Source organism: Bubalus kerabau, chromosome 23, assembly GCF_029407905.1.
Source record: "Bubalus kerabau isolate K-KA32 ecotype Philippines breed swamp buffalo chromosome 23, PCC_UOA_SB_1v2, whole genome shotgun sequence".
In the NCBI taxonomy this organism is placed as follows: Eukaryota; Metazoa; Chordata; class Mammalia; order Artiodactyla; family Bovidae; genus Bubalus; species Bubalus kerabau.
Genome location: NC_073646.1, coordinates 2,831,515 through 2,850,904, shown reverse-complemented (window position 1 = coordinate 2,850,904; position 19,390 = coordinate 2,831,515). Strand labels below are relative to the sequence as shown.

General features: G+C 43.4%; 1 protein-coding gene across 1 annotated transcript in view; it reads right to left on the bottom strand.

Annotated features, from left to right (window-relative positions):
- LOC129638147 (ATP-binding cassette sub-family A member 17-like) overlaps positions 1–19,390 on the bottom strand; it is a 102,340-nt gene that overhangs the window by 62,511 nt on the left and 20,439 nt on the right. The window contains exons 7-12 of the mRNA XM_055562715.1: positions 18,091–18,213; positions 17,064–17,181; positions 11,028–11,201; positions 3,169–3,341; positions 2,069–2,212; positions 48–177 (exon numbers count right to left, since the gene is read on the bottom strand). Coding sequence (XP_055418690.1) covers positions 48–177; positions 2,069–2,212; positions 3,169–3,341; positions 11,028–11,201; positions 17,064–17,181; positions 18,091–18,213 — 862 coding nt within the window. The remainder of the gene's footprint in view (positions 1–47; positions 178–2,068; positions 2,213–3,168; positions 3,342–11,027; positions 11,202–17,063; positions 17,182–18,090; positions 18,214–19,390) is intronic.

The following is a 19,390-nucleotide window of genomic DNA, read 5'->3' as shown; positions in this document are numbered from 1 at the left end:
CCAAGGGTCTCTCCAGTGCCTCCTTGGGCGAGCTGGTCCACACGCACCTGTGAGGATGTTGCAGGTGGTAGTCTTGCCCGCTCCGTTGTGGCCTAGCAGAACCGTGATCTGGCCCTGGTATAGGTTCACGGTCAGGTCTTTGACTGCCACATGTTCATCCCTTCCCTTGTAGAACACCTGTTGAAAAGCCAAGTGTGACTGATAGCGTAATACACACACGCTGTGGCGTTTCTGAAGAGCCTATGACAGGCCGAGCACCCACACCAACTACCCCTTAAAGTTCAACGATGGAACTCCAAGTGGAAATCCACAAAGGGAGCCCCTTCTTTCATAGTTTAGCTGCCTGGAGCTACTGAGGACCAGCAAGGCTAGGGGGGTTTCCCTGGCCTCGGGAACCCGGTGGGAGAGCAGCAGGACCACAGAGGCCAGAGTTCAAGGATGAAGGGCCCGGAGCTGGAATGAGATCGTCTCCCTGCGTCTCGAGCCTACCTTGCTCCTCATTGCCTGGCCGTGCCCCTGAGAAAGGGTACCCTGCCTCTTCTGTGGGCGGTGTTGTCCTAGGGAGAGAACCCCAGACAGACTGGCCTGTTTTCTAAATCAGATGTTTTCAGTATTTTAAACACCATTTATTTTTTTCTTATTATACACGTAATCCATTTATAAGAGCATAAAGAAGAAAATGAAATCACCCACAATGCCATTTGCAAAGATAACATCACATTTCAGTCTATGCCTTAGACAATTTCTGCCCTGTCAAACTGCATCAGGGCTGGATATGGGGTCTGGAGCGCTAACACTATATTTGGGTGAGACTTGGGTGTCACTCCTCCCCACAATTTATCTACTGTGTTTGGGAGCAGAGTGCTGAGGAAAGGAAGCTGGCACACTTCCTTGCCCCCAACACCATTTGGTGTGATTATTATGAATCAAGTGTGACAGGCCTCTTCCCTGACTTCTCACTCTCCTTTCTGAAGTCGAAGTGGACACTTGGCAGAATTCTAGGCAAGAATAAGAAGGGGTGATCTACTGAAGGGCAGAAAAGAAGGGAGGGAGGAAGGAAGGAAAAAATTTTTCCCAAAAGAAAGCCCCTTGCTCTTATCTTTCCCTGTAGATGAGCTACAGCAGCCGTCTTGCAACCAGGGAATGACAAGCACACAGCAGGGAGCTACATGCTTCCACTGGTCCAGGGAAAATAAAGGAAACTCAGTGAGTAGAAAGAGCAAAGGGCTCTGGGACGGCTTTACTGAGCAACCGACGTCATGGCAGAACCATGTGCCTGCAGGCTGCCTGTTATGAGAAAAGAAAAAGAGAAATCCCTGCGTACTGAAGCCACAGTAAATCCAGTGAAGATGGAGCATTCCCAGCTGCTCCCACAGGGTGTGGAGGAGCTGGGATGATCCCCCGTGCCATGGATCCCCTGGACTAGGACGTGATCCACTTGATCTCATAGGTCAGGAAGGTGACACAAAGCGCTGAGCTAGTGCCTTGACTCTGACCGTGTATCAGCCACATGGAAGGCACTACCTCTCTGTAGGCCCATCATGTCTGAGGAATGGAAGACTCCTCTGGAGGACACAGCAGGTATAGAGCTTGCCCCCAGGCATCCTGTCAGGGGAGCCCTAGGTCAACACAGGACTCAGCAGACGCTGGAGAGAGGATGAACATTTCCACATTTGGAAGCCAGCAGTGACATCTGGTTTACCACTTGATTTGGTTGCATGAGAACACTGGTGGATCAAAGCTGGCCATCAAATGACTGAGTTCTAGGGCATCCCCAACAAGAGGTGCCTGGCATTTGTGAGACTGTTTCAAGAGAGATCATCTAGACCCTCCATCCAGTCATTTAACTTTATGACAGTAAACAGGACATTTTACATAATACTTCTAATTTGGGGGATAATGTGACAGAGGGAATTGCCCTCACTGCCTGTTTAATAAAGTTCTGCTTGTTTGAGATGTAAAAAAAAAATAAGAAATCTATCACAAAATATACCTTGTAACTGTCAGAATGAAACAGAAACCTCTATACACTATTTCTCAAGTTCTCAAAAAATCTGAGAGATGATACCTTGTATAGATGCTGGATTTCAACTCCTTTTATCAAATTGGTAGGCTCATCCTGAATGAACTTGTTTCCCAGAGCTTGCTGAGGATCCTCTAAATCTTCCACAGGATTCCTAAGGGATGTAGGTTCTCTCCACCAGTAGGAGGGCTAGAGAGGAAGTAAACTCATTAATATGTTTAGGTGAACTGGCTTCTTCTTCTGGAAGAAAAATATTTTGGTAAATTAAATTCTCACACTTCCCTCCTCCCACCCCCATCCTCAGCCTCACCTGCCAGATTTCCTGGTATCGAACACTTGATGATGCCTGAAGGAGTCAAGAATTTGCTCACAGACTCACTACTAATAAACTGCATTTCAACCTACAACCCACGGTCCAGGGGATGGAGCTACAGAAGATGCCTCATGTGCACACTCCTGGTGCACGGGGGAAGCTGTTGGTATGGCCAGCAGCCTCCCTGTGGGCAAAGGTCTGGAGAAACGCTGGTGCTAACAATCCACGCACTTCTCCACAGACCAAGAAGGGCAAGCACAGCGGCCTTTGCTAAGGCCTGAAGTGAGGACCTGTGCAATTCAGATGGGATCAGACTGAATCTGCAAGAGGACCGAATCAGGCATAATGCGTTCAACTTTGTAAGAAAAATGCAGTCATTATAGAAGAGAAGAGATTCTGAGAACTTCATGGGGTCGTCAACAAAAGCTGTGCCCTTGGGTCACAGAGGTCTCAAAGAGCACCAGGGCCTTGCCACCAGTCCAGGAGAAAAGAGGCCAAGGAGTCCTGAGGATTCTAGCTCGTTGGGGTGGTATTCTGTGGGGAAATGTAGGGCCTGCCACTCAAGGGGGCCCATGAGACAGCCACCACACTCTTAAGGGGCCTCTGCACAGGGAATCAGCAGTGGGGCAAGAGTCAGAGAGACAGACTCATTAATCATGCTCCTTTGGCAAGCATAAGTTGACAGGTTTGGGGTGAATCCAGATTGGAGAACTTCAGTTAGATTTCTTGGAGTTTGAAGGTGAAACCAATATCACCAAGAGGGATAGGAACATTGACGACAAGCTATAAAAATCCTGGTGTCAACCTATAAAACAGCAGCATCAGTACTCACTGTGAGAAAGAAGTACCAGGGCTTGGGTGTACCATACTCTCCTGGGAAGATGGCCTCCACATACCAGGCCACCAAGCCGTATAAGACAGAGTCCAGCAGCAGCATCAGCAGCACCTGAGTGAAGTTAAACTCTCCTCCTATATGGCCCATGTTCCTCCACTGGACGCCTGTGCCTGTCAAAAGGGAGAACAGTCACCACAGCAGAGACAGAGAAAAGTTACCGGAGTTTTCCAATCAAACAGTGGAGACCAGGCCAATGAGAAGACCGGACTATTCGTCTCCGGAGTATTAAGAGACAAAAACAAGGCACAGGAAAGGAAAAGCTAACTGTTAGTTTCTCTTCTGAGATAAAACTCCTTTTTTTTTTTTCCTTTTGGCCACACCACACAGCTTGCAGGATCTTAGTCGCCTAACTAGGGATTGAACTGGGGCTCAGCAGAGAAAGTGTGGAGTCCTATCCACTAGGCCACCAGAGAATTCCCAATACATTTTTCTTATTGCCAGAATGGTCCCTTCCTACTCCTCCTGACCTGCTCCACTTGGGTTAATTCTTACTATGTAGGTCAGCACAGGTATCTCCTTCCCCAGCAAGCACACACCCTCTCCCTCTGGGATTACCTGCCTAACCCATGTGCATCTGGGTCCCCTGTGCAAGCTGTGAGCACTGCAGGCTCTACTCTGCACTGGAAATCTGCTCACCTACTGCCACCCCAGCTTGGGGCCAGGGACTGTCAGATTACCTCAGTTTCTCCAGTTTCTGGCCCAGGGCCTCACATGCAGCAGGTGCTTGGTTCACATATGCTCCATGAAGGAAGGAAGGTGCTGAGAAAGGGCCTGGGACCGATTCCCAGGTGTGAATAAGGGTAGGTATCCTTTGTGATGCCAATGGTCTCATCCGAACGGAACTTGACTGCGCTCCTCACGTAAAGCATCCCATATACCTGCACCTGCTGCCATACAGCAGGACTGAGGAGGTGGTAACTAACACCACCATGGCAGGTAAATCAAGGACTGGTGAGCAGACGGACGGGCTAGAACGGTGCTGACTAGTCACCTGGGGATGTTGTTTTGACTGTATGTCTGGGTGGGTCTTGGAGTCTGTGTTTCTGACAAGTTCTCCCAGGGCTCTGATGCTGCTGGTACACAGGCCACGCTGTGAGGGCCAATATCAGGAGACCTCTGAGGCCCTCCCTGAGATGACATTCCCTGACTTGTGTCTGCCTCTGTGCCAATCAAGAGCTGTGCCTCTCACTGTGGCTTACAGACAGGTCTCACAACCCTCAGCTGCCGTAAACAGTCAGTGCACTCAGTTCATGAAGGGCAGGTGCGTCCTTGTTCAGGTCAAGTCCAGTGTCCCAAGGAAAGGAAGAGTTGAGGCTCCTTCCCCACCTCAGCACACATTTGATTGCCACTTTATTTATCAGGAATATACATTTCAAGTACAAAAAATGGAGTTTAACAAGCAATTACAAAGGAATTACCCTTGTGCAGCTACCACCTAACTCAATCCAACCCCAAAACTCCAGATATACACACCCCCATTACAACTTCACCGACATCTTTGTTTGTAGGCAGCATCTATTTGGGTTTTGCATTTTTATCTAAACAGTCTCTTTTTACTTGGTATTCATATTTACTGTGATTATTGACTGTCTGGATTAAAATCTACCACTTTGCCAGCTCTTTTCTATTTGGTCCAAATTTTTCCTCTTTTTTCCTCTTTTTCTTGCATTAATAGGAATTTTTATGATTCCATTTTAGTTCCACTATTATTATTTATACCTCTAAATTTTGTTTTTCAGTTTTGTTCCAGGGTGTAAAGGGACTTCCCTGATGGCTCAGATGTAAGGAATCCACCTGCAATGCAGGAAACCCAGGTTCAATCCCTGAGTTGGGAAGATTCCCTTGGAGAAGGGAATAGCTACTCACTCCAGTATTCTTGCTGGAGAAGTCCATGGACAGAGAAGCCTGGAAGGCTAAATACAGTCCATGGGGTCGCAAAGAGTCGGACATAATTGAGTGACTAAGAACACACAAAGGATGTAAACTCATCTTTAGAGTCTATATTCAATATTATTTGAAGATAGTTCATGTGCAGTGTGAGGAACTTAGAAAAATTTTCCAGTTTCCAGCACTTCCCTCCCACCCTTTGCTACTGTTGCCGTACGTTTTACTGTCACACAAGTTATTAGCAATTACACTGCTCCCATTTTTGCTTTAGACAGTCAGTTCTCTTTTCGAGCCAAAAAAACTCCATAAAAGACAAAATAAATTCTATTTTCCATTTTTAGTGTTCTTTATTTTTTTGTGTAGATCCAAGGCAATGGCACCCCACTCCAGTACTCTTGCCTGGTGAAGCCCATGGATGGAGGCGCCTGGTGGGCTGCAGTCCATGGGGTCGCTGGGAGTCTGAGACGACTGAGCGACTTCACTTTCACTCTTCACTTTCATGCATTGGAGAGGGAAATGGAACCCACTCCAGTGTTCTTGCCTTGAGAATCCCAGGGATGGGGGAGACTGGTGGGCTGCCGTCTATGGGGTCGCACAGAGTCAGACACCAATGAAGCAACTTAGCAGCAGCAGCAAGCTCCTGTCTGATATATTGTTTTTGCTCAAGGAACTCAACATTTCTTGGAATGTCTCCTAGCAATCAATTCTGTCACTTGTGTTTATTTGCAAGTCATCCCTCACTTTCTCCTGGATATAGAATTCTGGGTTGACAGTAGTTTCCTTCAGCACCTTAAACATGTCACTTTATTTCCTTCTAGCATGTTTGTGTCTATTGGCTATTTGAATATGCTCTTTTTGTGAAGCACCTATTTTTGCCTATTTGCTTTTTTATACTACAAAGTACAATTTTTAATTGATTTCATGAATTCTTTAAATATCCTTTAAATATAAGCATTTTGCAGGTTAAATGTGTTTCAAGTATCTTCTCCTACTCTGTAGCTTCTCTTTTCATTTTCCTTATGGTGTTCCTCAGTTTCAAGTCATTATTTATCAGCCTTCTCCTGACAGCTATTTTTGTGTCTTGTTTAAGAAATCTTTCCTACTTTAAGAACATGAACATACTCTCTTATATCATATCCAAAAAACTATAGTTTTTTGTCATTAGAAATGATTTCTGTGTATGGTGTGAATTCAAAGTCCAAGTTCAACTTTTTCCATAATGTCCTTCAGTTGCTCCAGGATTGTTTATTAAACCCTACTGCTCTGAAGCATTGTCTCTGATACCTAACAGTGCATTTGTCTGTCTCTTCTTTTCTGTTAGTCTATTTGTCAACTATAATTTTAATTACTATTGCTTTATGATAAATCACAAAATCTGGGAAAGCACGTTTTTCTCTCTTGTTCTTCCTCAAGAGTTCTTGGCTCTTCTTGGTCGTTTATACTCCCATGTAAATCTGAGAATCAGCTCACTGAGTTCTATTAAAAAACAAACTGCTGGAGTTTGGACTGGGTAGGAGTAAGATGTTACTTGTTCGCACAATTCATACAATTATGTTTGAGAGTGAGGTGCTGCTGAAAGGAGTTTGGCAAATTCCCCTGCCCCTACATCTCTTTGATCCTGACTGTTCTTCCCTGACTTCTCAGTCTCCTTGCAGTAGAAGAGGCCATGTGACACAATTCCTCTCCCCACACCACTTCCTCTTGACTTAACCAAGCTTTTGATTATTCTATTTTCTATTAAGTTTGAAACTTTTACACTGTTTCTAGCCTTTTGCTGGTGGGCTCAGTAATGAAATACCAGATCTACTCTGCTGCAAAGTCTAAAGTTAATCAACATCTTTACTCTCCTTCCAGAAAGTATTTATCCTCATTGACTTCTGACTTTATCTCTTCAAAAATCCTTTTATGTATTCTAATTCCATCTCTTAAAAAAAAACCATAAAGACATTATCATCATTATTATTTTATACGATATACAGGGATTTCCCTGGTGGTCCAGTGGTTAAGACTCCATGTCCCAATGCAGGCAGAGGCATGGGTTCCATCCCCAGTCAGGGAACTAGATCCCACATGTCTCAACTAGACTTTGCATATGCAAAAAAAATTTTAAAGAGGTAATACATTAACACAATGACATCTTTGTTTTGTTTCTCAATTGGTTCAGAAATTAAGGAGGAGGGAAAGGCATTATTTACTGGGCCCCTTAAAAATTAAAACTAATCTAGTAAATTAGTTTACTAATACAAAACTATGGTTTTTCTAGTAGTCATGCATGGATGTGAGCGTTGAACTATAAAGAAAGCTGACAGCTGAAGAATTGATGTTTTTGAACTGTGGTGTTGGAGAAGACTCTTGAGAGTCCCTTGGACTGCAAGGAGATTAAATCAGTCCATCCTAAAGGAAATCAGTCCTGAATATTCATTGGAAGGATTGATGGTGAAGCTGAAGCTCCAATACTTTGGTCACCTGATGCAAAGCATTGGAAAAGACCCTGATACTGGGAAAGATTGAAGGCAGGAGGAGAAAGGGATGACAGATGATGACATGATTGGATGGCATCACTGACTCCATGGACATGGGTTTGGGTGGATTCCGGGAGTTGGTGATGGACAGGGAGGCCTGGCATGCTGCAGTTCATGGGGTCGCAAAGAGTCAGACACAACTGAGCGACTGAACTAAACTGAACTGAAAAAAAAAAAAAAAAAAAAAGAGGCCAAAATGTTTCTGCCATACAACCACAGGTCTGATTTATGTTGTATTAATATACAGTTGTTCCATGTCCAGTTCTAACTGTTGCTTCCTGACCTGCATATAGGTTTCTCAAGAGGCAGATCAGGTGGTCTGGTATTCCCATCTCTTGAAGAATTTTCCAGTTTATTGTGATCCACACAGTCAAAGACTTTGGCATAGTCAATAAAGCAGAAATAGACGTTTTCTGGAACTCTCTTGCTTTTTCGATGATCCAGCAGATGTTGGCAATTTGGTCTCTGGTTCCTCTGCCTTTTCTAAAACCAGCTTGAACATCTGGAAGTTCATGGTTCATGTATTGCTGAAGCCTGGCTTGGAGAATATTGAGGATTACTTTACTAGCGTGTGAGAGGAGTGCAATTGTGTGGTACTTCTACCAGACCACCTGACCTGCCTCTTGAGAAACCTATATGCAGGTCAGGAAGCAACAGTTGAAACTGGACATGGAACAACAGACTGGTTCCAAATAGGAAAAGGAGTACGTCAAGGCTGTATATTGTCACCCTGCTTATTTAACTTATATGCAGAGTACATCATGAGAAACGCTGGACTGGAAGAAACACAAGCTGGAATCAAGATTTCCGGGAGAAATATCAATGACCTCAGATATGCAGATGACACCACCCTTATGGCAGAAAGTGAAGAAGAACTAAAGAGCCTCCTGATGAAAGTGAAAGAGGAGAGTGAAAAAGTTGGCTTAAAGCTCAACATTCAGAAAATGAAGATCATGGCATCTGGTCCCATCACTTCATGGGAAATAGATGGGGAAACAGTGGAAACAGTGTCAGACTTTATATTTCTGGGCTCCAAGATCACTGCAGATGGTGATTGCAGCCATGAAACTAAAAGACACTTACTCCTTGGAAGGAAAGTTATGACCAACCTAGATAGCATATTGAAAAGCAGAGACATTACTTTGCCAACAAAGGTCCGTCTAGTCAAGGCTATTGTTTTTCCAATGGTCATGTATGGATGTGAGAGTTGGACTGTGAAGAAAGCTGAGCGCCGAAGAATTGATGCTTTTGAACTGTGGTGTTGGAGAAGACTCTTGACAGTCCCTTGGACTGCAAGGAGATCCAGCCAGTCCATTGTAGAGGAGATCAGCCCTGGGATTTCTTTGGAAGGAATGATGCTAAAGCTGAAACTCCAGTACTTTGGCCACCTCACGCGAAGACTTAACTCATTGTAAAAAGAGTTAAGTCTTAACTCATTGGAAAAGACTCTGATGCTGGGAGGGATTGGGGGCAGGAGGAGAAGGGGACAACAGAGGATGAGATGGCTGGATGGCATCACCAACTCGATGGACATGAGTTTGAGTGAATTCCGAGAGCTGGTGATGGACAGGGAGGCCTGGCGTGCTGCAATTCATGGGGTCGCAAAGAGTCAGACACGACTGAGCAACTGAGCTGAACTGAATATACAGTGATTCCTGCTTCAGGTTAGAACTGAAAGCCCTGCACTAGACTTACTGAGAAAATGTAGAGGAATTCCATTTATTCACTCAATATCAGGTCTGCCGTCTGATTTGAACAGATAGGTCAGATGACCAGGAAAACCTAATCCAGTGAAAGCATGAGGACTCTAAGAAATATTATCTTTGGATTTTTAACATTTCATCAATTACATTCTTAGAGAATCCTGTTTGTGGATCATATGCATTTGCATTTCCTTCAGCTGTAATGCTAGACAGCACTTGTGGGCTATCCCATGCCTTTCAGGAAAGAACACTGATCATAAATAATCAAGACAGTCTTAGCACAGGAACGAATTTAGCATAGGCCCAACCACTCACTCTGATTCCCTCAGCTTTAACAAATAGACCCCATTAAGCATCTACAGTCATTCACTAATGTGGAAGGAATCAGATACACCATTTAAAATCTACTCTTTCCCCTGTAAGTATTTGTGATTTATGGGATCAACATTGCTTTGTTAAAGAAAATCACTCACCTTCAATAAATTCTGGTCAACTTAACATCTTTTATTAAATTTTAAGTACCCTTAACCCATTTAGCAGAGAAGGCAATGGCAACCCACTCCAGTACTCTTGCCTGGAAAATCCCATGGACAGAGGAGCCTGGTAGGCTGAAGTCCATGGGGTCATGAAGAGTCGGACATGACTGAGCAACTTCACTTTCACTTTTCACTTTCATGCATTGGAGAAGGAAATGGCAACCCATTCCAGTGTTCTTGCCTGGAGAATCCCAGGGACGGGGGAGCCTTGTGGGCTGCCGTCTATGGGGTCGCATAGAGTCAGACACGACTAAGCGACTTAGCAGCAGCAGCAACCCATTTAGACCATCCAGCTTAACAAAGAAATCCATTGGTAGGTGATGTCTGTAACCTGGCCATTGGAGACTATCCCAGGGGCAGTAAAGAGACCCGCAAACTAGACCCAACTTCAACTCCTATCCCTGCTATCTGCTGCAAAACCAACTGTGTCATTTGGGATGTGGACTCTGGTGATAAAAACTAACACTGAGCAATGAAGCAACTTGCTGGAGTGCTCAGAGTGGATCATCCTAGCACCACTGAAATGTGAAACAGTTTCACTCAGTAAGTCCTGAGACCCCACAGGGCACAGCATCCTACATTTAGATTGATATGTTGGCTGCAATCTTCTGCAATGACTGTAGGTGTTGTGGAAACTCTTCAAACTTCAAAAACATGAGAGAAATTAAAACTTGGCATTGTGCTTTCCACCCCAAAATATGTAAGCTGTAAGGGAGCTAGGACACATCTGATGAAGGTCCCTTAGACTAGCTTGTTGTGAAAGAAGACCCACCTGGAGCCCAAGAGGATATGATATGGTATCTGCAACAGCACGACATCACCTGTGAAGTTCTGAGGGGTTATTTGAACTTCTAATCATAACTCTATGCACTTTAGATCCATACAATTATATAGGCATATAATTCCCTAAATCATCAGCATGCTTTAGTTTTTCCCCAAAACTACACTGCAATCTGCACAATCTAAGCTTTATTCCATATTTCCAAAGTATTCCTTACAGTACCTATCATCAATATAAGTATACTATAAATGCTCCGAACACTGAATAAAATGAACCAGTCATGTTTACTTGGAAATAAAGGTCAACTTTGCCTGTCAGGAAATGGCAAGACATTAAGGCAGTTTACCTTGAGAAAGGTATGGCTCACCTCTTGCTTCAAATGTGGAGATTAATCGGACTCCCAGTGCCATGGCAACGTTGGAGAGGAGGCAAAAGGCAATCTTTTGGAAGGAGCTCCTTTGGCTGTATGTGAACGTGACATAGAGATAAGGGAGGTAGGTGAAGAAGAAGATGATGCCTCCTGAGGCAGTGGCAACATGAGCTGCAGATTCAGAAGGCAGAAATGAAAAGAGTTTCATCAATAATGCACAAGCAGTCTTTTCAGAAATTTTGATAGAAACCTTTTATACTTGCACTTTCACTATCAAAAGACGAAGAGGATTTGTTGCACTTAAAAAAAATGAATACATCTTATGAAAAAGCACAAGCATTTAACTGCCTAGAGCTTCCTCTAATAGTGCATTAATAACATCTCCAACAGTAAAAACCGTCTTCTTCAAAGATGAAAGTGAAAGTCACTCAGTCATATCCTACTCTTTGCAACCCCATGAACTATGTATGTGTATCTCCAGGCCAGAATACTGGAGTGGGTAGCCCTTCCCTTTTCCAGGGGATCTTCCCAACCCAGGGATAGAACCCAGGTCTCCCGCATTGCAGGTGGATTCTTTACCAGCTGAGCCACAAGGGAAGCCCAAGAATATTGGAATGGGTAGCCTATCACTTCTCCAGGGGATCTTCCTGGCCTGGGAATCAAACTGGGGTCTCCTGCATTGTAGGCAGATTCTTTACCAACTGAGCTATCAGGGAAGCCCAAAGATGAGTGGTAGATTAAACAGCATCGAGAGGAGATACCCCGAGAACAAGGCCAGGGGCGGAGGCCGGGAGGACCAACCCCACGTCTAAGAAGCAGTGGCTTCGTGGGCACAGGAGGGCCTAGAGGAGCTATCCCACGTTGAAGGTCAGGAAGGGCGGCGGTGAGGAGATACCCCTCCTCCAAGGTAAGGAGCAGCGGCTGCGCTTTGCTGGAGCAGCCGTGAAGAGATACCCCACGCCCAAGGTAAGAGCAACCCAAGTAAGATGGTGGGTGTTGCAAGAGGGCATCAGAGAGCAGACACACTGAAACCATACTCACAGAAAACTAGTCAATCTAATCACACTAGGACCACAGCCTTGTCTAACTCAATGAAACTAAGCCATGCCCTGTGGGGCCACCCAAGACGGGCGGGTCATGGTGGAGAGATCTGACAGAATGTGGTCCACTGGAGAAGGGAATGGCAAACCACTTCAGTATTCTTGCCTTGAGAACCCCATGAACAGTATGAAAAGGCAAAATGATAGGATACTGAAAGAGAAACTTCCCAGGTCAGTAGGTGCCCAATATGCTACCAGAGATCAGTGGAGAAATAACTCCAGAAAGAATGAAGGGATGGAGCCAAAGCAAAAACAATACCCAGTTGTGGATGTGACTGGTGATAGAAGCAAGGTCTGATGCTGTAAAGAGCAATATTGCATAGGAACCTTTCCAGGTTAGGGTTAGGGTTAGGGTTAGGAATGTCAGGTCCATGAATGAAGGCAAATTGGAAGTGGTCAAACAAGAGATGGCAAGAGTGAACATCGACATCCTAGGAATCAGCGAACTAAAATGGACTGGAATGGGTGAATTTAACTTAGATGACCAATTATATCTACTACTGCGGACAGGAATCCCTCAGAAGAAATGGAGTAGCCATCATGGTCAACAAAAGAGTCCGAAATGCAGTACTTGGATGCGATCTCAAAAACAACAGAATGATCTCTGTTCGTTTCCAAAGCAAACCATTCAATATCACAGTAATCCAAGTCTATGCCCCAACCAGTAACGCTGAAGAAGCTGAAGTTGAACGGTTCTATGAAGACCTACAAGACCTTTTAGAACTAACACCCCAAAAAAATGTCCTTTTCATTATAGGGGACTGGAATGCAAAAGTAGGAAGGCAAGAAACACCTGGAGTAACAGGCAAATTTGGCCTTGGAATACGGAATGAAGCAGGGCAAAGACTAATAGAGTTTTGCCAAGAAAATGCACTGGTCATAGCAAACACCCTCTTCCAACAACACAAGAGAAGACTCTGCACATGGACATCAGCAGATGGTCAACACCGAAATTAGATTGATTATATTCTTTGCAGCCAAAGATGGAGAAACTCTATACCGTCAACAAAAACAAGACCAGGAGCTGACTGTGGCTCAGATCATGAACTCCCTATTACCAAATTCAGACTTAAATTGAAGAAAGTAGGGAAAACCACTAGACCATTCAGGTATGACCTAAATCAAATCCCTTATGATTATACAGTGGAAGTGAGAAATAGATTTAAGGGACTGTATCTGATAGAGTGCCTGATGAACTATGGAATGAGGTTCATGACAGTGTACAGGAGACAGGGATCAAGACCATCTCCATGGAAAAGAAATGCAAAAAAGCAAATTTGCTGTCTGGGGAGGCCTTACAAATAGCTGTGAAAAGAAGAGAAGGGAAAAGCAAAGGAGAAAAGGAAAGATATAAGCATTTGAATGCAGAGTTCCAAAGAATAGCAAGAAGAGATAAGAAAGCCTTCCTCGGCGATCAACACAAAGAAATAGGGGAAAACAACAGAATGGGAAAGACTAGAGATCTCTTCAAGGAAATTAAGAGATACCAAGGGAACATTTCATGCAAAGATGGGCTCGATAAAGGACAGAAATGGTATAGACCTAACAGAAGCTGAAGATATTAAGAAGAGGTGGCAAGAATACACAGAAGAACTGTACAAAAAAGATGTTCACGACCCAGATAATCACGATGGTGTGATCACTCACCTAGAGCCAGACATCCTGGAATGTGAAGTCAAGTGGGCCTTAGAAAGCATCACTATGAACACAGCTAGTGGAGGTGATGGAATTCCAGTTGAGCTATTTCAAATCCTGAAAGATGATGCTGTGAAAGTGCTGCACTCAATATGCCAGCAAATTTGGAAAACTCAGCAGTGGCCACAGGACTGGAAAAGGTCAGTTTTTATTCCAACCCCAAAGAAAGGCAATGCCAAAGAATGCTCAAACTACCACACAATTGCACTCATCTCACATGCTAGTAAAGTAATGCTCAAAATTCTCCAAGCCAGGCTTCAGCAATACGTGAACCGTGAACTGCCTGATGTTCAAGCTGGTTTTAGAAAAGGCAGAGGAACCAGAGATCAAATTGCCAACATCCGCTGGATCATGGAAAAAGCAAGAGAGTTCCAGAAAAACATCTATTTCTGCTTTATTGACTATGCCAACGCCTTTGAGTGTGTGGATCACAATAAACTATGGAAAATTCTTCAAGAGATGGGAATACCAGACCACCTGATCTGCCTCTTGAGAAACCTATATGCAGGCAGGAAGCAACAGTTAGAACTGGACATGGAACAATAGGCTGGTTCCAAATAGGAAAAGGAGTACGTCAAGGCTGTATATTGTCACCCTGCTTATTTAACTTATATGCAGAGTACATCATGAGAAACGCTGGACTGGAAGAAACACAAGCTGGAATCAAGATTGCTGGGAGAAATATCAATAACTTCAGATATGCAGATGACACCACCCTTATGGCAGAAAGTGAAGAGGAACTAAAAAGCCTCTTGATGAAAGTGAAAGAGGAGAGTGAAAAAGTTGGCTTAAAGCTCAACATTCAGAAAATGAAGATCATGGCATCTGGTCCCATCACTTCATGGGAAATAGATGGGGAAACAGTGGAAACAGTGTCAGACTTTATATTTCTGGGCTCCAAGATCACTGCAGATGGTGATTGCAGCCATGAAACTAAAAGACACTTACTCCTTGGAAGGAAAGTTATGACCAACCTAGATAGCATATTCAAAAGCAGAGACATTACTTTGCCAACAAAGGTCCGTCTGGTCAAGGCTATGGTTTTTCCTGTGGTCATGTATGGATGTGAGAGTTGGACTGTGAAGAAAGCTGAGTGCCGAAGAATTGATGCTATTGAACTGTGGTGTTGGAGAAGACTCTTGAGAGTCCCTTGGTCTGCAAGGAGATCCAGCCAGTCCATTGTAGAGGAGATCAGCCCTGGGATTTCTTTGGAGGGAATGATGCTGAAGCTGAAACTCCAGTACTTTGGCCACCTCATGCAAAGAGTTGACTCATTGGAAAAGACTCTGATGCTGGGAGGGATTGGGGGCAGGAGGAGAAGGGGACGGCAGAGGATGAGATGGCTGGATGGCATCACCGACTCGATGGACATGAGTTTGGGTGAACTCCAGGAGTTGGTGATGGACAGGGAGGCCTGGCGTGCTGCGATTCATGGGGTCGCAAAGAGTCAGACACGACTGAGCGACTGAACTGAACTGAACTGAAGCACAGTGGTTTCAGATTTGGAGATAAACCTACCAAATGGAAGTCTGGGAAAGGAATATAAAATAAAGGCAAACATTTGCATTCCAGGAAATTAAGAGAACAAGGATCGAAAATGTAAGGATTGCATACATAACATAAAGAACCACCGTTAAGGCATCAGGCAGCCTTTGACTGAACCCGAACACATGAATGATGGCTAACTCTGGGTCTCCTCTAGCTTCTCTGAATTTGCTTCTTTTGTAAAGGCTGATAATAATTGCTAATATGTTATAAGTGCTATCATTTTCCAGAGAAATGGATATGGAATCTTTGGAGCTGCTCAAAGTCAGGATAAACACTGAGATGCAAATGCAGTGCTCTGAGGCCAGAACAAGAGCTTCTGATATGTAACAAGTAAATCTAGTTGTTGATCTACTTGATATATAGTAGTGTGCATCTGTTAGTCCCATACTCCTAATTTATTCTCTCCCTTTTCCCTTTGCTAACAAGTTTGTTTTCTATGTCTGTGAGTCTGTTTCTGTTTTGTAAATAAGTTCATTGGAATTTTTTTCAGATTCCACATGTAAGTAATATCATATGATATTTGCCTTGCTCTGTCTGACTTACTTCACTTAGTATGATAATCTCTAGGTCTATTCATGTTGCTACAAATGGCATTATTTCATCCTTTTTTATGGCTAATATTCCATCTCTATACACCACATCTTATTTATTCATTCATCTGCTGACAGACACTAATGTTGCTTTCATGTCTTGACCATTGCAAATAATGTTGCTATGAACATTGGGGTGCAAGTATCTTTTTGAATTACAGTTTTTCTCTTTTACAGGTATATGACCAGGAGTGGGACTGCTGGATCATATGGTAATTTTTTAAAAACTTTTATTTATTTTTGGCTGCACTGGGTCTTCATTGCAGTGAGCAGGCTTTTCTCTAGTTGTGGGGAGCCAGGGCTACTCTCCAGCTGCAGAGCACAGACTTCTTGCTGTGGGGGCTTCTCTAGTTGCAGAGCACAGGCTCTAAGGTGAGCTTCAGTAGTCGTGGTGCACAGGCTCAGCTGTCCCATGGCATGGTGGATCTTCCTAGGAAACTGGAAGGTCCAGGAAGATCTGAACCAGAGATTGAACCCATGTCCACTGCATTGACAGGAGGATTTTTATCCACTGCGCCACCAGGGAATTCCCCAAGTTCTCTTAAAACCTCTTTTTTTTGTGTCGCCAGCTGCCAGGCCTGTACTCCATTAGTGTTTCTATCTGCACCTCTCTAGGTTGACCCATAACTCAATTCTCCTGCACTCTTTGGCATCAGTTCTTATTTTTGCCTTTCATGATTCATCTATTCTACCTATCATTTTAGAGTTAACACCCCTCCTGACAGAACCAAATTCCCAGGAGTTCCTCTTTTATTATGGCGTCTTAGTATTGTTATGCCACAACTTCACAATCAGGACCTGGAAAATTACCTGCCCTGGATGTCTTACCCCTTCTTTCCTTCCAAACTGTGACTTATCATTTCCATCTATTTTGAAGTAACATTTAGAAGCCCAGAAAAGCATAAAAGCGTACATATATGGAGATAATTTCACATGTCTTTAATGGTGAATGGAATTATTCCATTGTTAAAGTAACCATACAAGTGAAAAATTGACTCTGAAGGAATAATAATTAATGCCATAGGTAATGGAAATAGCAATGCTACCAAGAAAAGAAGTTATAAACACACTCCCTGACAGAAAATTGTATCAGGACTCACCTTTTTGGAAGAAAGTGCTGATCATGAATGCAAAGAAAATTGTGGCAATTGCAAAACACATTAGAAACACAAATATCAAACTAGGGTCACTGTTTCCAAACACTGCTGACTCGTCAAACTACAAAACAATCACAGGTGCACGTAATTCTTACATGGAAAGAATGAAGAAAAGGCGTAAAAGACCCTTAAAACAATGTGTACATTTAAAAAAACCAGGATTATCTTAAACAAAACAATATATACATAGGTTTTTAAGCAGACCTTTAATCCAGCTTCCATTACCATTTACAAGTCATGCTCTGTGTATATGCCTTTTTTAAGGAAAGCATAAGCTTGAATTCAATTTCTGGCCCAATGTCAATGTTCTTTTTGCTTTAATAAGAGAGTTTATCCTATTTACCATTATAACTACTACAAATAATTTTAGTATTCCTTTCGATATCTTATGTCTCCTCTTTTTATTGTTTTCAGGCAATTTTCTTTGTTTATATATTTTGCTATATAGTCTGAGTTTTCCTGCCTTTCTACATTCAAAATGCCCCAATTTTGGTAATTTAGCAGGCAAATTTTCATGTATCCATATTATAATTTAGTTATTAAACACAAGTTAGTGAATTGGAACACAAAATTCCATTGACAGCATAAAAGGAAAAATTAACAAGATACCTGGGCATAAAAATAATGTTCTTAACTTTTACAATAGCTGTTTTCAATTATTTACAGAGCACAAAATTTGCAATGTTTTAAAGTTTATAACTCAACTTTCCTAATGAACTAATCACACTCAGGCCCACTACTTGAAGACTGGAGAAGTGGAGGGAGGGCAAAGCTCTCCCAGATCATAAATTTCAATGCTTCCTCTGCCAAAGGCTTAGCAAATACCACCACATGTCAACCTGAGGTTTTTAAAATGTTCATCAATTACTGTGTTTTCACCATCTCTTGAATCTCACCACCACCAGCCACACCACACCATACTTTTCCCCCATTATCTTCAGAGCTTAGCACATCCTGAAAGACAAGAGACATGTACCTCTATACAGAAGAGAATGGTCATGAAAGAAACAACAATGGAGGCAGAAATGAAGAACACGATGAACCAAGCCACCCAGTGTTGCCAGCTGTGCAGCCCCATCATGCACATATACTCCTGGAAAAAGCGAAAGAACCAGACGTTACAGGGTCTTCAGGCTCAGTCTGAACTGGTCTGGTTTAGCTGTCTGTTACTGAAACCTGAGCAGTCTGGGATAAAGGGTCCCACGTGTGTCCCGGGAAGAGGCAGATCATGGATGTGATGGGGACTGAGTTGCAAAGAGATCAACAAACCAGACAGTGGAGTTTCTCTGGTAGAGACAGATCTTGGGTTAAAAGTATTCTTCTTTTGCTATGGTTAGTAAACTGCTGGTTCATTCATTTATTGAACACTGACTATCTGTGAATGGCTCCTATGGCCCTGAGGATAGAATCTAAACTCCTCGGCATCCTGTGGTCTGGTCACAGAAAATCTTCCTATAGTTCACTAAACACATCTCAACCTCTGTGTCTTTTTTGTTTGCTTTGCCTCTCACACATGTTGCTCTGACTCTTTCTTCTCTCATTCTCTCTTTACCTACTGAAATCTTGCTTGATTTTCAAAACCTAGTTCAAGTGTTACCTGCTCTGTGAAGCCTTCTCTGCTCAGCTCCACCCCTGCCCCATACAGCCATCACATCCACACATCCCATTACCCAAGCACTGGGGGCTCCTTTGTAACATGTGACCTTACTACCATGAATCACCCAAGGAAAAGGACAGTGTCGTTTGTATCTGTAACTCATATGCATACGTCTAGCAAACACAGGTGAAAAAAATGTTTGGCAAGTGAATAAAAGCAAAGCTCTATGCTGGGTACCATGCAGAAAAAATACCACAGGCAGAGCGACCGCATTCCAAAAGTTCACAGTCTTGTACTGGAGATAAATATGTGGTAATAACCCTGTATACTCCATGCCCTAAGTACGGAAATAGTTTTTATCTTTTACAAAGATCAGAAGTGGTAGTGGGTCAATGAATCAAAAACGAGTTGGTTAAAGCAGGGAATCACAAAAATGACATCAGATCAGATCAGATCAGTCACTCAGTCGTGTCCAACTCTTTGCGACCCCATGAATCGCAGCACGCCAGGCCTCCCTGTCCATCACCAACTCCCAGAGTTCACTCAGACTCACATCCATCGAGTCAGTGATGCCATCCAGCCATCTCATCCTCTGCCGTCCCCTTCTCCTCCTGCCCTCAATCCCTCCCAGCATCAGAGTCTTTTCCAATGAGTCAACTCTTTGCATGAGGTG